The sequence below is a fragment of the Rhinolophus sinicus genome, linkage group LG07 (genome assembly GCF_036562045.2).
Source record: "Rhinolophus sinicus isolate RSC01 linkage group LG07, ASM3656204v1, whole genome shotgun sequence".
Classification (NCBI taxonomy): Eukaryota; Metazoa; Chordata; class Mammalia; order Chiroptera; family Rhinolophidae; genus Rhinolophus; species Rhinolophus sinicus.
In genome coordinates, this window is record NC_133757.1 from 88,712,234 (window position 1) to 88,730,112 (window position 17,879).

Consider the following 17,879-nt stretch of genomic DNA (forward strand, 5'->3'; position numbering starts at 1 on the left):
GGGCGTGTGGGTTTCTGTGTGTGTCTGAATCTGTCTGTGTGTGTTTGAATCTGTCTGTTTGCGTCTGTGCTCTGGAACCACCCCCGCAGAGGAGCCGGGATGCTTCCTCGGGTGGAGGGTGCCCTGCTTTCCCATTTCCTCTCCTCCTCTCTGCTCCCTCCCAGGAGCCACTCCCATGGGCTCCTCTCCAGTGCTGGGCCTGGAAGCACTAGGAACAGGAAGGGGGCAGACCCCCAGAACAGAAGGCTGGAGCAGGTGGTGGAACTCACCCCGTCCCACCTTCTCTCCAGGCACTTAGTGAAACTGAGGCTCTTAGGGCAGGAACAGACTAGAGCTTAGGCCCTCCCAGAACTGCTAACGCAGGTCACTGTGCCCTTGGGCCCTGGGAAGGGTCTTGGGAAGGGTCTTGGGTCAGAAGGTGAAGAGCAGCTTGGCCAGGTGAGAAGGCAGGGCAGACTTGGCCAATGGGTGTGCCCATGTGCCAGAGCTGGAGAGGACCAGGAGCGAGTGGTCCAGCAGGCACAGGGCCGGCTGGCGTGGGTCAGAGCGCCCATCACTGACCCGTGAGAACCCGACTGCCCCTGCCAGCTCTGGCACTGCCCCCTCCCAGCCGCCTGCCCTAGCACCCCAGGGGGCACCCCGCCCCACGGTGGCCCGGTCCGGCCCCTCCCGCCCTTTGCTCCAGTTCCCGAGCTTGGCACCTATAGTGGGGGTGCTGCCCGCCTGCCAGGCTCCGGGGCCGGGCCCACGGGAGGGTGGGGCGGCTGGGAAGCTGGCACGCTGCCCCCGGGGAGCCTCTCTCGGCAGGCGCCCGGGTGCCGCGGGGGGGAGGGGGGAACAAAGGCCTCATTCTCCCCGTGCGCAGCCGGTGGCATCGCCGGGGCGTTGGCGGAAGCCCCCGGGGCCTGGGAGGGGGCAGGCTCAGGCGGGGCCGCCGAATCACGGGCTCCTGTTTCCCGCAGGGTGCTGGAGGAGGAAACCGGCGGAGCAGCTTCCCCACTCTCAGTTGCGCGTCTGGAGATGGCGATCAGAGGTCCTGCTGCGCTCTCCGCCGCGCTCTCCCTCCATTAGCCGCGCTGCGCCGCTTTGCGCCCTTGCTGGTGCCTCTCTCCTGGGTCCCGGGATCGGCCCCCTTTCAGGCAGGACCCCTCCCCGGCCCCTTGGCCTTTCCCCCCACTCGGCCATCTCCGACCCGGGGCGCGTGTTCCCCCCGGCCCGGCTCCCTCTCTCCCTCCGGGGGCACAGCTCCCTAGCCCCGGCCCGGCCCTCCCCGCGGCGCAGCACGGAGTATCCGCGTCCCATGGCGCAACCCACGGCCTCGGCCCAGAAGCTGGTGCGGCCGATCCGCGCCGTGTGCCGCATACTGCAGATCCCGGAGTCCGACCCCTCCAACCTGCGGCCCTAGAGCACCCCCGCTGCCCCGGGGGAGAGAGAGCGCCAGCGCGCTGAGCACAGAGCGCGGAGGTACGAGGCCTCGCCCGCCGGCCGGGAGGCCCCGGAGCCAGCCCATGGGGAGCGGGCGCCCGGTGCCGGCCCCGACGACAGCCGCCGCCAGCGCCGAGTCCGGCCCGTGAAGCCCAGGTAAGCACGGAGACGCGGCGCCAGGGGCGCGCCTTCCGGGTCACTCGGAGCTGAGTCCGAGCCGCAACAGAGAGTGAGCTCTCGGTGCGCCTCTGGGCTGGGTCACACATCCAAAAGTTAGGGTACCCGACGGGTCCGGAGCGGTGGCCCCAGAAAACCTGAGCGCCTTTTGTCCGGGCTCCCTCACCTCCCTCCTGGGGCTTCACCCAAAGGCCCAGGGGGCCACGCGGTGAGAGCGCCGCGGCTCTAGTGCCATCTGTCATCCTGGTCCTTTGTATGCACGTTCAATTTTCCCTCCTTTGCCTCTCTCTGGGGCGCAGCCCGGTTTCCCCGCCTCCTTTCCTCCCCCCCGCCAGGCTGCAGTTACAGCGGCCGCCGGTGGCCCTGGCAGTGCTGGCTGGACAGGGGTAGCTTGACCCACCCCAGCTGAGGCCTCTTAATTGCCCTCTCCTGTGCTGGCTCACTTCTTCCCTTGGGGAGGTGGTGGAGATCCAGCCCCCAGCAGTCGATCCGGCACTCTGCTGCAGCAGCCAAGAAACTGTAGAGCGCTGGGAAGAGGCAGAGATGGGGCTGCCCAGGAGTGGGGAGCGGTACCAGCCGGCGGCCCCGCCTGTTGGCTCTTTCCAGTGACTCCAGCCTTCCCTGTCTGCATTTCTTACCCCTACAAACCTGGGCGGGGCTGAGGGGTTGAGGTGGGCAAGCAGCAACCCCAGGGCCACAGACTGCAATGTGGGAAGAGGCTTCTGCAACGGGTGCCTTCCAAGCTGTTTTGCACAACGGCCCAGAGGAATGACATGACCTGCCCAAAGTGACACAGACAGTGACTGAGTCAGGGTCAGGATCTAGCCTTCTTGTCCCCAGTGCAGTGCCTTTCACCGAGCTCATCTTTTGGGTTCTTGCCTCCTGTCCTTCCCGGTGGCTCGTAACCAGGTTCCAGGCTCAGGGAGGCATATCATCCTCGACAAAGCAATCTTGCTAAGGGGCTCTGGCCCAGCAGGGCTATCAAATCTCTGTCATTTGGGGGAAGGAGTGACCTTCTACACTGCAGCATCCCACTCAGGCAGGTTCTCAAGCCACATGTGGGCAGGCAGTGTGGAGCCCAACTGTGGCTTGGCACTTGTCTTACTGGTTTGAACTGCCTTGGTGCTGTCAGGGCGGTGCCCACTCTGTACCAGGTGGTAGGGTACTTGGGACAGACCTAAGAAGCTCATGCTTTGGTGGTTATGCTCCAGGGACCCCTTCTGGGAGAGCCCCATGAGGGCAGGAGAGTGATGGAGAGTACGCCCAGCTTCCTGAAGGACACCCCAGCCTGGGAGAAGACATCCCCTGAGAACAGCATTGTGGGACGACGGGAGCCGGATGCCCTGCCACGAGATGGCTTGCGCCATGGGGCACTGTACCTGGGAGAGCCTGCTCCCTTCTGGAGGGGTGTCCTGAGCACCCCAGACTCCTGGCTACCCCCTGGCTTCCCCCACGGACCCAAGGACATGCTCCCACTGGTGGAGGGTGAAGGCCCCCGGAATGGGGAGAGGAAGGCCGGCTGGCTGGGCAGCAAGGAGGGCCTGCGCTGGAAGGAGGCAATGTTCACTCATCCACTGGCATTCTGTGGGTCAGCATGCCCACCTCACCATGGTCCCCTGATTCCTGGGCATAGTGGTGGCCATCCAAAAAGTGACCCTGTGGCCTTCCGGCCCTTGCACTGCCCCTTTCTTCTGGAGACCAAGATCCTGGAGCGAGCTCCCTTCTGGGTGCCCACCTGCTTGCCACCCTACCTAGTGTCCAGTCTGCCTCCAGAGCGCCCATGTGACTGGCCCCTGGCCCCGCACCCCTGGGTGTACTCAGGAGGCCAGCCCAAAGTGCCCTCTGCTTTCAGCTTAGGCAGCAAGGTGAGTGCTGGAGCAGAGAGGATACCTGGGGTTTGGGCCACGCGAGCTTGCTCAGTGTTCTTTCAGCGGCCTGACAGGACCACACCACACTGCCCTTCCATTCTGATGAAAAAATAAGGTAGTACCCAGGTAGAAGAGCCTGTCAGCTCAGACAAAGTCAACACCAAGCAATTCCTCTTCTGAGCACCTCCCTCTCACTAGACCTCCCCTGCTTTTGGGCCATTTCAGGGACTGACTCACCCGTTGTCCACTCAGAAAAAAGCCCTGGGAACTGGGACCTCAGAACATCTGGTCTTGTCCCGGGAAGGAGGGAGAGGGGCAGACAAGGCCCTCTATCTGGGAGAGGGATATATAGGCAGCCCCAGGGCCTGTGTCCAGGGCACATCCCTCCCACGCGACCCCCATGACGAGGTATGAGATCTAAACTATTTTAAAACCTGTATCGTACAGGGCTTCAAATAATCTGAATAGATCCCGGAGGCCCTTTGGCTGTGTCAGATATTACCCCTTTAATTGCTGGATTATGGGAAGGTCTGAGAAATCCTGCGGGGATGACCTCAGGGGGGTCAGGGCAGTGGGGGTGGCACTTAGAAACAGTGCCTATTAATCAGTATGTGAGTTCTTTGGTATTTTCACAACTCATAAGGCCCCACAGGCACACACCTGCTGGTTGTCAGTTTGTTCACTTTTTTTAAGCACTGGGAACCAACGTCAGCACTAGCTTAATCCTTTCTCCTCTCTTTAGGGTTTTTACCATAAGGATCCGAGCATTCTCAGGCTGGCAAAGGAGCCACTGGCAACTGTGGAACCTGGGCTGTTGGGCTTAGCCCCTGGTGGGCCTCTCCAGAGAAGTGGGGAGGCGGAATTCCCTTCACTACACCAGAGGGATGGAGAGACAGGCCTCAACAGGCATGAGAATCTTTGCCCACTTCTCCTGGGGCATCCAGACACTGTTCCCCGGACCCCCTGGCCTGCTTGTCCCCCAGGCCTGGTTCATACTCTTGGCAACGTCTGGACTGTACCAGGGGGTGGGAGCCTTGGGTACCAGCTGGGGCCATCAGCCACATCAAGGTGCCCCTCTCCTGGGCCTCCTACCACCCAGGCGGGCTGTTACTCATCTCACCCACCCAATGGAGATGGAGGCCTTGGCCCTTGTGGGAAGTGTCAGCAGGGCCTGGAAACGGGCACCAAGGGGCTCAGTGAATCCAGCGAGGATGGAAACAAGGCCCCTGGTCCCAGGGCCTGCCCACCCAGCCATCACACCAAGCTGAAGAAGACATGGCTCACGCGACACTCGGAGCAGTTTGGGTGCCCAGGCGGCTGCCCTGGGGACGAGGAGAACCCAGCTGCTCCGCTTCGGGCCCTCAAGAGGACAGGCAGCCCTGAGGTCCAGGGAGTGGCGGGAAGCCCAGCTGCCAAGCGCCCCCCTGATGCTTTCCCAGGCAGTGCGGGGCAGGGGGCCAGAGATTGGCAAGAGGTCCTGGACTCATCGCTGGGGAACAAAGCAGAGGCAGAACAGCGTGATAACCACAGAGGTAAGGAGGCAGGGGGGGCCTTACTTGGGAGGGGACAGCCAGGACTAGGGCTTTGCAAGGAGATGGGGTCAGCAGGTCCTTTATGAGTGGACTGTACCCAGCATCCATTGGGAGTTCCTCACTATCTGCAGGCCAGAGCCTTCCAGCAAATGGCTTCTATTTCTGTCTGCCTCCTCCCAAGCCATGGTGTGTTGGTGGCAGTGTAATGACATGGTTCAAAGCCTGCACTCTGGAGTCAGAGTGCCTGGGTCCTGACTTTGCTGACTGGTACCTGTATGACCTTGGGCTAGTTGCTTCACCTCTCTGCGCCTCCGTTTCTTCATCTATAAAATGGGGATAAAGACGGCACCTACCTCATAAAGACTACTGCAAAGATTAAATGATATAATTCACAGAGAAGGCTTTGAAGAAATCCTGGCACTTAGTACTTAATAAATGTTCACCTTTATGATTATCTGTGTTACAAATCCCTATCGGGGGAAATGCCTCTCCTGAAGGACCCCTTGTCCTACTTCAGGAACAAACAACTACTCTCCCAGCCAGCTGGATCATGGAAACTCAGTTTGGACTCTGCCAGTGTTAGGGCTTTGGGCACAGCCTGGACCCCTCTGTCACGTTGTGCCCTTCACGAAAGGTTCTGGCACTGCCAGCCGTGGCCTCAGTTCTTGGGGATCACCTCAGTTTCTTGGCCTCTGGGACGACTGGGCCTGGATCCGGACTCTCCTGATGGCCTTGCCTACGCACCCTGCACCTGGTGTGGGTCTGTCCACACTCTCCCAGGCCTGTGCCTGGGCTGGGAAGCTGCTGGCCCCTCTGCCTTCTTGGGTTACTGCACCTGTGGCCTGTGTTGAAACTCTCCGGCCTTCTCACCTTCCGGCGCCCTCCGTCCATGCTGGGATTGTCTCCTCACACTGTCACGCAGCCAGTGGCATCACTAAGCCCACAGGGGAGCTATCCAAAGTCTACACTGGCTGGATCCTGCACTTGGATCAGGACCATCACCCCAGCTGCCCTGGCCTTGGGCTTAGTGCACTGGACCACTCCTCTCGGCCTGTCAGTCATGTTGGGACATTGTCAAGCTCCCCGTGCAGCCTTTTCTGTGAAGCTTCTAGCTGTCTGGTCCACTGTCACTGGTTCCAAGTCAGGCCTTATGGACCTGGGCCTAGGGACTGGGCTGGTTCTGCGTGTGGATGGCTGGGTGCTAAGGCAGGGCCTGGGATTCACGTAAGCCCAGAAGGCCCAGACTCCTGACCAGCTGCATTGTCTCTTCAGGACCCCGAGATGGCAGGACCAGCCTTCAGGACACAGAGCATCAGGAGGCACGTTGCTCAGCTCCCCCGGCGGGCATTGCTCAGTGCCAAAGCTGTGCCCAGGCGGCAGGAGAGGTGGGAGGGCTGGCCTGCCACTCCCAGCAAATGCCGAGGTGAGCCCTTATTCCTGGATGCCCTCATGTCCTCCCACTGGGGCTCCCTTCTCACCTTCCTCTGCCCTGACTCCAGATTGTCTCTGGGAGGTGAGCAGCAGCAGGAGGAAGACTCCGCAGCCCATTCCGAGGAGGGAGGAGGGTCTGGCCTGAAGACTGGTCTCAGCGTGGGCCTCGCCAAGCACCTGCTGAGTGGTTTGGGGGACCGACTGTGCCGCCTGCTACGCAGGGAGCGGGAGGCCCTGGCCTGGGCACAGCGGGAAGGTGAGCAGGACCCATGGGGCATCAGGATCCCAGGAGGGCCTGGTCCTTTTACAAAGAGCATGGGGCCTGCCAGCGTGTGGGCCCCTCCCTCCCACCTGCACTGCCTGTCCTGCTGCTAGCTCAGAACTGCTGTCCTGCTTTGCCCTTATTCCCAGCTAAGACTCTTAGTCACCATGTTTTCTGAAGTTTCCGGCCTGGGCGGGGGATGTTGGGAAGATGTAAAACCTGGTCCAGCCCAACTGTCTGGGAGCTTCTGGGCTTGCTGGGGAAACAAGACTGAGTGCCAAGCATCCGTCAGGGAGCTCCCTGTGGGCTGGCACTTAAGGAAGGCTTCCTGGGTGGCGAGGCTCATGGGTCCTAGGAGGCTGGGAGGATTGGAGTTGATGTTTGAGACCGTGCAGTCCCTCTGACTCCAGGTTCTCCCCTTTCATGGCACCTCGAGAGCAGTGTGTTTGAAAACACACACCTGCAGTCCACCCCTCCTGGGTGGAGGCCCATTGGTGGCTCTCTCTTGTCCCAGAAAGTCCAGCCCCCATCCCCTTTCGTCAGCTCCTGCCACTCCCTGAGCCTGGATTCCCGGAACACTGCATCACCATCCATCCCTCGCATCCTTCCCAGCTCACTCGGGCTTGTCCACCCCCTCCAGCCTTGGCACTTTCTGTAGCTCCCGTCTGAAATGCCTTCTCCTCCCTTTCTACCTTGTGAACGAAAACTTACTCATCCCTGGGGCCCAGTTATGATCCTACCACCACCATCTCTGCCCTCAGCCTTCTGTCCCAGTCTCACACTCCAACACCCACCCTGTGGTGCCTTCATCATTGCCATGTTTATGGGTCCATCTCCCCTTGGAATATGAGCACTGGAAGGGCAAGTGCCAAGTCCTGACCAGCTCTGAACCCCCGCCCCTAGCCCAGGACAGGACAGGACAAGATGTTTGTTGAATGAGTAAATGAACATTTGCTCACTGGCATCTTTGCACCTACCAATGAGAGCGTAGTCTGAAACTCTGGGTGAGGGAAAGGAGGGCCTCCTAAGTTTCCTCTTCTGATCTTCAGTGCCCTGAAGAAAGCCACCTCTGGAGGGAGTGGGGAGGGTGAAGGAATGTGCTGGAAGTGGTGTGGGTTGGTAATTCAGGACCGATGGGGAAATCCCTGGGGCAGGAATTGGGAAGTTGGGTCTGCACTGTCTCCGGGAGAGTTTGCTGGAGACAGCGGTGTTGCAGAGAGGTTCTTTCCATGGGCTATTGAGTAAGAGGGGCTATCTGTGACGAGGCCTGTCTCCTTTCCCCGGCAGCCTGTCAGTGGAAACTGCTTCTGCTTCTCCCTAGCTCTGCCTGGAGGCCTCCCACATGAGGACCTCAAAAGGGGCCTGTGGCTTGAGCCCCCTTTGACCCTGTTCTCTCCTGTGGTCAGTAGGCCAAGGGCCAGCCAGGATAGAGGACAACCCAGCCATTCCAGGCTGCTGTAGCCGGTGCCACCATGGACTCTTCAACACCCACTGGAGATGCCCCTGCTGCAGCCACCGGCTGTGTGTGGCCTGTGGTCGCATGGCGGGTGCTGGGAGGGCCGGTGAGAAAGCAGGTAGGAAAGGAGCTGGGGACCAAGGGTGGGAGGGCAGGGACTGGGGCCTCAGAAGGCCTGCTCTGAGGTATGTGGCCATGTCTTGGCTGCCTCTCCCTAAGAAAGCCTCCGTCCTCATCCCTAGCCTCAGCCACCACTGCCCAACGCCCCATAGAATAGACCTTTCCCTCTCCCCAGATCAGAGGGATGGCCTGTGTATTTGCCCACCCTTAAAAGGAGTCGAGTGCCTACTCTGTGCCTCCCACTTTGCTCAGCTTGCACCTTTTAAAACCTTACAACACTGTGAGGTGGGTATTTTTGCCTCCATTTTCCAGATAAGAAAATCTCAGGGAGGTTAAGTGACTTGTCCAAGGTCACACAGCTAGGAAGTGTTGGGTCCAGGATTTAGACTCATGTCTTCTGATTCCAAGCCCTGTGTTTTTTTTTTTCAGTTCTCAGCTTTCTCTCCCTTGGCTCAACTCAGCCACCTGAGGGCTTGAAATCTCCCAGTGTTCCAATAGACATGGCCAAAAAGAGTTCCAGGGTCAGAAACGTTTGGAACACTGTATCCTACATGATCATTTTTGAGCCCTGCAATGCATATCAGCATATTAAAGGCTCTGCCTTCTGCAAGCAAAGGATCCTATGTCACTGTTGAACTCCAGTGTCCCAGAAAGCCCAGGTTTTATGGATTGTCGAGCCTCTGATTTAGATATCATGCCCTCACTCTTCTTCCCTGACCTTAACGTGTGCTGACCTTGATTTCCTGACCTGCAGCTTCTCCCTTCCTACCCCACAGACTCTCCGGAGCAGACCCTACAGGAGTGTGCCCAAGAGGCTGGGCACAGTGCCTCTTCCCTGATGCTTACCCAGTTTGTCTCCAGCCAGGGTGAGCCATCTTGGAGAATGGGGGCATGCAGGGAGCGGGTCCTGGGGGAGACCAGCTTCCTGTATGGATGTCCCTCAGCCCCATGCCATGCCCTCCTGGTTGGTGAGGTCAAGCAGTACAGAGTGGCCTCCTGTCTGCACTCACCGCCAAACTCCATCTCCTCTCCTCTCTCCCAGCTTTGGCAGAATTGAGCACCGCAATGCACCAGGTCTGGGTCAAATTCGACATCCGGGGGCACTGCCCCTGTCAAGCTGATGCGCAGGTGTGGGCCCCTGGGGATGGGAGCCAGCAGGTAAGGAACACAGGACAGGTGACAGAGCATTAGCCAGTGGGCCCCAGGATTGGGCAGTGTGCCTGCAAACTACTGATCTTGGTAGGGTTTGGCCCCTTTCTTTTGATGGAGATGAAGAGGGACATAGAAGCTGAGTAAAAATCAGGCTACGTCCCACCCTCCGCTGGGGGTTAGGATCCATGGAGCCAGCACTAGCACCTGCCCCCGCAGCCCCGCCACCCGGCAGATGCCCTCACTCTGCTTGCCCAGAGCTCCTACCCACTTTGTGCATGTTCCAGCCTAGCGCTTGCCACATCATGCTATAGCTGCTTGCTGGCATGTCCTGTCTCTCCATGCCTCAGGCACAGGCTCCTGCTGGCGGAGTGTTGGCCCACCTTCTTAAAATTTCTTGCACCTAACACATAGCCAGTGCTCCATATGCATTTTGCAAAGCTTTTATGAAGCTCATGTTTTTATTGTAGAAGTCATGTATTCAAGAAATCATTTATTGAATGCATTTTGCATGCCAGATAGCGTGCTACATACGCATGGTGGAAAATTGGGAAAATAGAGGGCAGGGGGGCTCAGGACGAATACAAGGAAGAAAACAACCATGGCGTGTAATGCTACCGTGATCATTTTGACAGCAGTCATCTGCCTCTATATTTATTCACGTCTATTCTAGAATACTTGATACCATTCTGCATGTAGAATTCCATGAGCAACTTTTTCCCACCTCATGTTATATATCATGTAATAGTTTGCTCCTTGTAAACACGATTTTAGGACTTATAAGTGTCCGTTGTTAATACGTGTAGGTTGAATTGGATGGAGTTGCATTTGCCATTTTTAAATCTCTGCTTGGATTGGGGGGTGGTGGATGGGTTTAACAGAAGGAGCTAACAGAGAAAACCACCCCAAGTCCACAATCTTCCTGTGACGGGAACATCAACAGGACGAAGGACATCAAAGAGGGTGAGTGGCTCTCTGCCCCTCATTCAGACTGGGATAGGGGTTGGGGGAATGCTGGGCCAGGGTGGGAGACCTCAGGAGAGATGGGAATTGCCCTATTCACCAACCGCCATCACTCTTCTCAAGCCATTCCAGAGAAAATAACATCTACATAAAATCTAGGAAAATCCTCCTAACCCCCCGCCCCCAGCCACAGCCCTATTCTGAGCCCCTCCGTTGGAGAGGTTCTAGAGCTGCCAGCAGGAAAGCTGGAGGTGGGACATGAGTCCATCCCAAAGCAGGGTTTTGATGGGCAATGCCTGTGAGGAGAGAGCAGGCTTGACCAGATGAGGGAAGAGCATGTGGGCAATAGAGTCTCAAGAGAAAGGTGAAGCCCTCACTATTTTTCTCCTGGGCAGAGACTCCGGACTCCACAGAGACCCCTGCAGAGGACCGTGCTGGCCGAGGGTCCCTGCCTTGTCCTTCTCTCTGTGAGCTGCTGGCCTCCACTGCTGTCAAACTCTGCTTGGGGCATGAGCGGATACATATGGCCTTTGCCCCTGTCACTCCGGCCCTGCCCAGTGTGAGCAAGGGTGTGGAGGGGAGCCTGGGGGCCTAGTGACAGTCTAGGCCGGCCCTCCCTGAGGGTCCGGCAGGTCCTGAGCCCCCCTGCCCTCCATCCCTCCCTCCCCGCAGGACGACCGCATCACCAACATCCTGGACAGCATCATTGCACAGGTTGTGGAGCGGAAGATCCAGGAGAAAGCCCTGGGGCCGGGGCTGCGGGCTGGACCGGGCCTGCGCAAGGGCCTGGGTCTGCCCCTCTCGCCTGTGCGGCCCCGGCTGCCTCCACCTGGGGCTTTGCTGTGGCTACAAGAGCCCAGGCCTTGGCGAGGCTTCCACCTCTTCCAGGAGCACTGGAGGCAGGGCCAGGTGAGGCTCCTCACATCCCTGCTTCCGGCTCTCATGGCCTCTCCTACCCTCAGGGCCCTGACCCTTAGGCTCAGTCTGACCCGGCCTGTCACTCAGAGGAGCAGCAAGGCTTGGTCCCCATGCCCTGCTGGTGCCCTCTACAACACACCCTGGCCTGGATATGTTGGGAAGCCTATCCATTCTCCCCATATCCCCCCCCACTACAGCCTGTGTTGGTGTCAGGGATTCAGAGGACATTGCAAGGCAACCTGTGGGGGACGGAAGCTCTTGAAGTGCTCGGAGGCCAGGTGCAGGCACTGACCCCCCTCGGGCCTCCCCAGCCTACAAACCTGGGCAGTACAGCATTCTGGGAGGGATTCTCCCGGCCTGAGAGTAAGTATCTTTGATGTGGAATAGAGGGAGCTGGGAGCCAGAGACCCGGTGTCCCAGAGTGACCTTGGGGACAGATGGAAGCAGAGCCCAGGACAGAAATGGGACTCTTGCTGCCACGGGGCAGAGCCTCTGGGCCAAGGAAGTTCTTCCCAGGCAATAGCCTTTCTGTGTCCTCCCCTAGTTCGCCCAAAGTCAGCCGAGGGCTCAGTTCTCCTGCTGCACAGAGCTCTGGGGCACGAGGACGTAAGCAGGTGTGTGTGGTATCAGGGCTGGCACCCTCCCAGCTGACACCCAGCCCCTTGCCATCCTCCTCTCCTCCTTACCCACCCATGACCCTTGGCACTCCGTGCTTACCTCTGGGAGTTATCCCAGTAGTGGGGGACTTTGATGGGGTCTCTGGTGCCCTGGTTGAGCCTGCTGGGTATGACCCCTCCCCCACAGGGTGGAGAACCTGGCTGCCAGCCTGCCTCTCCCAGAGTACTGTGCCCAACACGGGAAACTCAACCTGGCTTCCTACCTCCCACCGGGCCCTGCCCTGCGTCCACTGGAGCCCCAGCTATGGGCAGCCTATGGTGAGTGCCCACTCCACTCCTGCCCAGTCCCTACCCCCATTCCTACCATCTCTGGGTACACGTACATCTGGGTCCCATTCTCAATTCCTGTCTCTTACCCAACTCCATGCAGGTGTAAGTCCACACCGTGGGCACCTGGGGACCAAGAACCTCTGTGTGGAGGTGACCGACCTGGTCAGTGTCCTGGTACGTGCTGAAGCCCCACTGCCTGCTTGGCACCGGGCACAGAAAGGTGGGTCCTCGGCCAGAAGCAGGGATGGGGACAAGCTGCAGATGTGAGGTGCTGTGTCTGCCTACCCTGGGCTCTCCTGAGCTGTCTTTCTCCCTCAGACTTCCTCTCAGGCCTGGACGGGGAGGGGCTCTGGTCTCCGGGCAGCCAGGTCAGCACTGTGTGGCACGTGTTCCGGGCACAGGACGCCCAGCGCATTCGCCGTTTTCTCCAGATGGTGAGGAGGGAGCTGGCAGCCCTCCCCTTCCCTTGTACAGCTCTCTGGCTCCCTGGCAGAGGGGGCTCCCAGCCGCAGAAGCTCTCCCTGTGTGTTTGTGTGTGTGTGTGCCCTGTGTGCTTCCCCCTCCCCCTCCGTTGAGCTGGATAGCCTCGGCGCACACAGGCAGGTGCAGAGAAGGCAGACTGGGACCTTCAGAGAGTCGTGTGGTGGGGTACACAGATAGAGCAGGGGGTTGAGGTGGGAGTGAATGATGAAATAAAAGCAGGAGCTAATGCAGGCTAGGTACTATGCTGAGGCCCTTCGGTATATTGTTTTGGTGAATCGTCACAACCACCCCATGAGGTAGGTACTGCTGCTTTCCCATTTTACAGATGACAAAACTGAGGCTGAATGGTGGAGTTGGGACCTGAGCTTATGGCTGTTCCCACCCCGGGTCACTACCCCGTGCTCTTCCTAGGGGTAGGCAGACTCCTTTTCATGGACCAAAGGAAGCCCTCTGAGATGCCCGCTTGCTGCTTCCCTTTTTGTAATCTACACCTCAAGCAGAGGTGCTCTCTGAGGTGCTAGCAAGTAAGGGCTGAGGGCGGTCTTGTGGTAGGTGGAGGAAGACTGGACCAGGCTGAGGGACAGGGAAGGAGAAGGTGAGCAGGAGCCAGGAAGCTCTAGGGGGAACTGGGGAGGTGGGAGGCCAGTGTTGAGGTTAGGGCAAGCCTAGTGGTTCCAAAGTCCAGCTGAGCCCTGGTGGTCCTAGGGAGAAAAAGATGGTCACAAAGTGTCATCCCTGCTAAAGCGCACACACACACACACACACACACACACACACACACACACACACACAGATATGTCACCATGGCTGTCTACCACTGCCCTCCTGTCCGCAGGCATGCACATCTGCAGACATGTCAACAGACATAGATCCGTAGATGCACACACAGATGCTGGAACACTCAGAGGGGAGCAGACAGAAGTATCCCTTCATACACACATGGCCTAGTCTAGCCTGGGTGTGGCCCGATGTGGGCAGTCCCATATGGCCAGACCTGATGACTCATGGGGAAGGTCTGAGGGGTGTCCTCTCGCTGGGTGGCCTGGGAAACACTGCTCTAGCTCCAGGATGGACTTGAACTTCCAGGGCAGAAGAATCTTGGCACCCACCTGAGGTTACCCGTGTCCAACCTGACTCACCAGCCTCCCCTCTCCCCATCGCGCAGTCTTAGAGCCCTGAGCCCTAAGCCCAGGGACAATTGTTGAGGTCCTAGCTGAAGGAGTGGATTTCACTGGTGGCCAGCTGGGACACAAAGCTGTCATTCACCTCCGCAGGTGTTTCCTAGGCATCTCCTTCTACGCCTCTGCCAGTCCCTGTCTGCCCAAGGAGCTCCCCACTCTGGTTGGGCTGGTGAAGGCCCCCCCATAGCTGGGCCTGCTTCAGAGGCCTCGGCCTGGACAGGCAAGCCTGCCCATCCACTGGGAATCAGAACTTCTGTGTGGCCTCGCTTCTTTTGGATCTGGGATCTTAGAAGAATTGGATTTGTCTCCCCAGGAACATACAGCTACCTACTCACCTACAATTTAGCACACTATTTGGGACATTCAGAGGACTCCAGGTTAAGACCTCCTGGTATAGAAAGTCCATGAGTTGGTACTATGCAGGTTGTCTTCTGGGGTTTGGGAGAAAGGGGTACGTTTGAGCAAGGGAACAGAGGACCCAGGGCCAGAGACACAGAGGCTATTCAAGGCATCTGGCCCCAGGAAAAGTGCAGATTTAGACCCCCCAGCCTGAGAGCCCCTAATCCTTTCCTCTAAGCTCCTTCCAGCCAAATCTCCATCTGCCAACCTGAGTGGACCCAGCCCCTCATTATCCAGTCCCTTTTTCACGCTCCTATGTCCTCCCCCAATTGCCCTTCAAGACTTGACCACTTCAGCTCTTTCCTGTGCCCCTGGCCTTTGGGAAGTCCACGCCCCATCCTCCTACAGCCTTGCCCTTGCCTCCCTCCCTGGCTCATTCCCCCTTCTCTTCTTTGAGGTGTGTCCGGCCGGGGCAGGCAACCTGGAGCCTGGCACCCCGGGCAGCTGCTACCTGGACGCAGGGCTGCGGCGGCGCCTGCGGGAGGAGTGGGGTGTGAGCTGCTGGACCCTGCTGCAGGCCCCCGGAGAGGCTGTGTTGGTGCCTGCTGGGGCTCCCCACCAGGTGCTTCCCCAGCGGGCCAGGGGCTCTGCTGAGAGCTCAGAATGTCACAAGCAGCAAAACCAGCGCAGTGATAGAGCATTCCCCTGCCAGTATGTCTTTGTCCCTCTCAAGACCTGGAGAGCTGGGCAGGGCAGGAAGCCATGTCCCCATTGTAGGGAAGAGGAGAAGCTGAGGAGTGTTGAACTGGACTTGGGTCCTCAGATGCCGACTCTGCCTGTGCCATCTCCGGCATCCCCTTGGCCTGGTTTTGACTCTACCCTTTGGGGTGCTGGTGCTGGATCCAGGGCCTGTGTTCTCTGAGACCTGGGTGGGGTCATTATGGGAAGTAGAGCTCAGGGCTGAGCCGGGCAGGAGGGGTGCGTGATCCTGAGTGTCCACTGACTCTCCTGCCCACCTCCTCCCTGGCACAGGTGCAGGGCCTGGTAAGCACAGTGAGCGTCACTCAGCACTTCCTGTCCCCTGAGACCTCTGCCCTCTCCGCTCAGCTCTGCCACCAGGGACCCAGCCTGCCCCCCGACCACCGCCTGCTTTATGCCCTGGTGAGTATGACACTAGCCTGGAGGCTGCGTGTGCTGCCCAAGTCCCCCTGTGGCACAGTTGGGGTGGCATAGGAGGTCCAGTTCTGTGCCAAGCAAGCAGCAAGTCTGGGCCCAGGAAGGGCATTCCTCTTGGGGAGAAGAGTCCAGGAATGTGACTGTAAACTTGTCCTTTCTCTTTCTCCTAGATGGACTGGGCTGTGTTCCAAGCAGTGAAGGTGGCTGTGGGAACATTACAGGAGGCTAAATAGGGGGTTCCCAGATCTGGGGTAAGGGTTGGGGGGCAGGTAGACTAGGTGCTCAGCTCAGGCACAGCTTCAGGAGAGAACGACGCTGAGGACTTGGGGACTTTTGGTCAATCTCACGAGCACTACTCTGAGCACCAGCGGGGCGGCACCCCATTCTCCGCCCCTGACCTGGGCCCTAAAGCCAACAACCACAGTGCCACAGAAGTTCACACCGGCCCTTCGCAGGCTGGCACCTGCTCCACCCCTGAGACCCTCTCCACAGTACCAGGCCCACACTGAGGGTGACTGACTCCCTCCAACACCTGCCCCCCCTCCTCGCCCCAACCCAGGAGACAAACAGCTCTTCCTTGGGGGACTCCGGGAATCATTCTGGCTTAAGCAACACCTTCTTCTGCTGCTTCATCCCCTGCTGTCCCTTCTGTGCCCAGCTCTGTTACACTATGCACCTCCTATGGGGCTCCTGGTGCCCATTGCACTGCAGGCGTGCTGGACAAGAGGCAACCGAAATCCTGTCCTCTTGCCGGAGACCTGTGAGGTGTGGGGAGAGGGTGGCCTCAGGACACTGCCCAGGCTTGGCTGGAGGGAATGATAGTGGTGAGGGCCTGTCCTGCTCCCTTCTCTCACCTCCCTCCTTCCTATGTTCCATTAAAGTCTGTTGTTTTGTGAAAGCTGCCAGTGTGGTTGGCCCTGCTCCTGCAGGCCACATGGTGGTGGTGGTGGTGGGGGGGAGACATGGAAATGCAACAGGGTGGGCAGGAGCTGAGGCCCTCGTGACAGGGGCCTCAAATACCCTTGCCTGCTCTTCCCTGGACCTGGCCACCCCACCCCCCACCCCACCCCACCCCACCCTGACTTTCCAAGGAGCAGATGGAACCTTCCAAAGGGCTGCCCCTGAGGATATTCCTGGCAGCGACAAGGCAGAGACTGAGGGTGCAGCAGCAATGTGGCTTGGAGCCTCAACCCTCTCCCCAAAACTCCAGGCTACCCCATCTCTCCTGTCTGACCTGACCTGGAGCTCCAGGAGTTTCCCAGGAGAGCCCTCACCCTGGGCTTGGCCTGCTGCCTGAGACAGTTGGCAGCCCCTCCCCATCCCCAGGGCCCTCTGGTGTGGCTCTGCCTGCTCCCCTGCCCTAGTACATCTCAGCCCCGACATGCTCCCGCTCGTCATACCTAATTGTTCTGTGGTGGTTCGGGAAATGGTGTTTTTTTATGAAATAAAATTTTTTATTATAAATTTAATATATTTTCAGAACATTCGGAAAATAAGAAAAAGTCACCTCTAAGCCCACCACCACTCACCCCCCCAACCCAACCACGGGTAGTATTTTGGTGTATTTCCTTCTAGTGTTTTCTCCAAGGGTCTGTTTTACACATCGTTGAATTGGTGTGCTTTGTACTTGGGTTCTTTCTTTTAACACTAGTGTGATCATTTTCTATGTCGATACCTAACCTTCATTTTAAACAGCTGCTTACATTCCCCAAAGTGGCTGTGCCATGATTTACATAATCATCCCTCATTTAAAAAAAAAAAAGTTGTTTCTTCATTGTTTGCAAAGCTAGGTTATTTTCATTTTTTCATGGGATAGAAAAAAAATTAAGGAACTCCCACACTTTACTGAGTCACAGTTTTCATTTAACTGATCTCATTTCATTACTTATCACAATTTTTATGTAGATATTATTTATTTCCATTATATAGAAGAGGAAACAGGCTAGGGATAAGGGAGTCACCCAAGGTCACACTGCAATTTAGTGGCAGAATTGGGATTTGAAGAAGTGTCCTGACTCCAGCTGCCTCATTTACATTATAGTCTTAGCACTTAATGGCCTTTGCAGATGGGCTTACTGTCTTCTCTGTCCTCCATCCAACATAAGCACTTTAGAGTTCATCATGTTCCAAGTAGCACTGAGTGACCCATCCCTACCTACACTTCACCTTATATAGCTGTGTCCTGATGTCACCCCAGGACCCCAAACACGGAGTCTTTCCTGTGGGAAGATGGGGATGGCCCTGTCACTAGGCCTGTTTCTTCCCCCACAGACCTCTCTGCCACCCCCCCTTCTATGGTAGGTCATGGCACTCTCCAAGTGGGTCTGACTCCTTGCAAACACAGGTGGACCAAATGTCCCAGGACTGGACCAGGGATGAAGCCAGTCCAGGTGGGGACTGGCCCAGAGACTCAGCTTGAAGCATCAGTGGCCCTCTTCCCCAAGGAGGCTCA

At 58.0% G+C, this 17,879-nt stretch overlaps 2 protein-coding genes across 7 annotated transcripts; both read left to right on the plus strand.

Moving 5' to 3' along the window:
• The first annotated feature begins 696 nt into the window (after nt 1-696).
• Nucleotides 697-1,410, plus strand: HRURF (HR upstream open reading frame). Its single transcript, XM_074338258.1, has one exon. It carries the CDS (start codon nt 1,301-1,303, stop codon nt 1,403-1,405), a length of 105 nt encoding a protein of 34 aa, XP_074194359.1. The 5' UTR covers nt 697-1,300; the 3' UTR covers nt 1,406-1,410.
• A 32-nt stretch (nt 1,411-1,442) lies between these two features.
• HR (HR lysine demethylase and nuclear receptor corepressor) lies at nt 1,443-16,896 on the plus strand. 6 transcript variants are annotated; one of them, XR_012498119.1, is made up of 19 exons: nt 1,443-1,581; nt 2,814-3,467; nt 4,213-5,002; nt 6,275-6,425; nt 6,502-6,689; nt 8,102-8,269; nt 9,048-9,137; nt 9,314-9,429; nt 10,302-10,383; nt 10,779-10,942; nt 11,056-11,292; nt 11,499-11,664; nt 11,846-11,915; nt 12,106-12,236; nt 12,349-12,468; nt 12,567-12,682; nt 14,006-14,289; nt 14,709-14,873; nt 15,284-15,412. XR_012498119.1 is itself a non-coding variant. In XM_019714264.2 (19 exons), exons 2-19 carry the CDS (start codon nt 2,853-2,855, stop codon nt 15,658-15,660), a joined length of 3,561 nt encoding a protein of 1,186 aa, XP_019569823.2. In that variant the 5' UTR covers nt 1,443-1,581; nt 2,814-2,852; the 3' UTR covers nt 15,661-16,896. The 6 variants fall into 6 exon arrangements, 4 of the variants coding, with proteins under 4 accessions (XP_019569823.2, XP_019569841.2, XP_074194357.1 ...); XR_012498120.1 differs by having other exon boundaries at nt 8,105-8,269; XM_019714264.2 differs by lacking the exon at nt 14,006-14,289 and adding an exon at nt 15,598-16,896.
• The last annotated feature ends 983 nt before the right edge of the window (nt 16,897-17,879 follow it).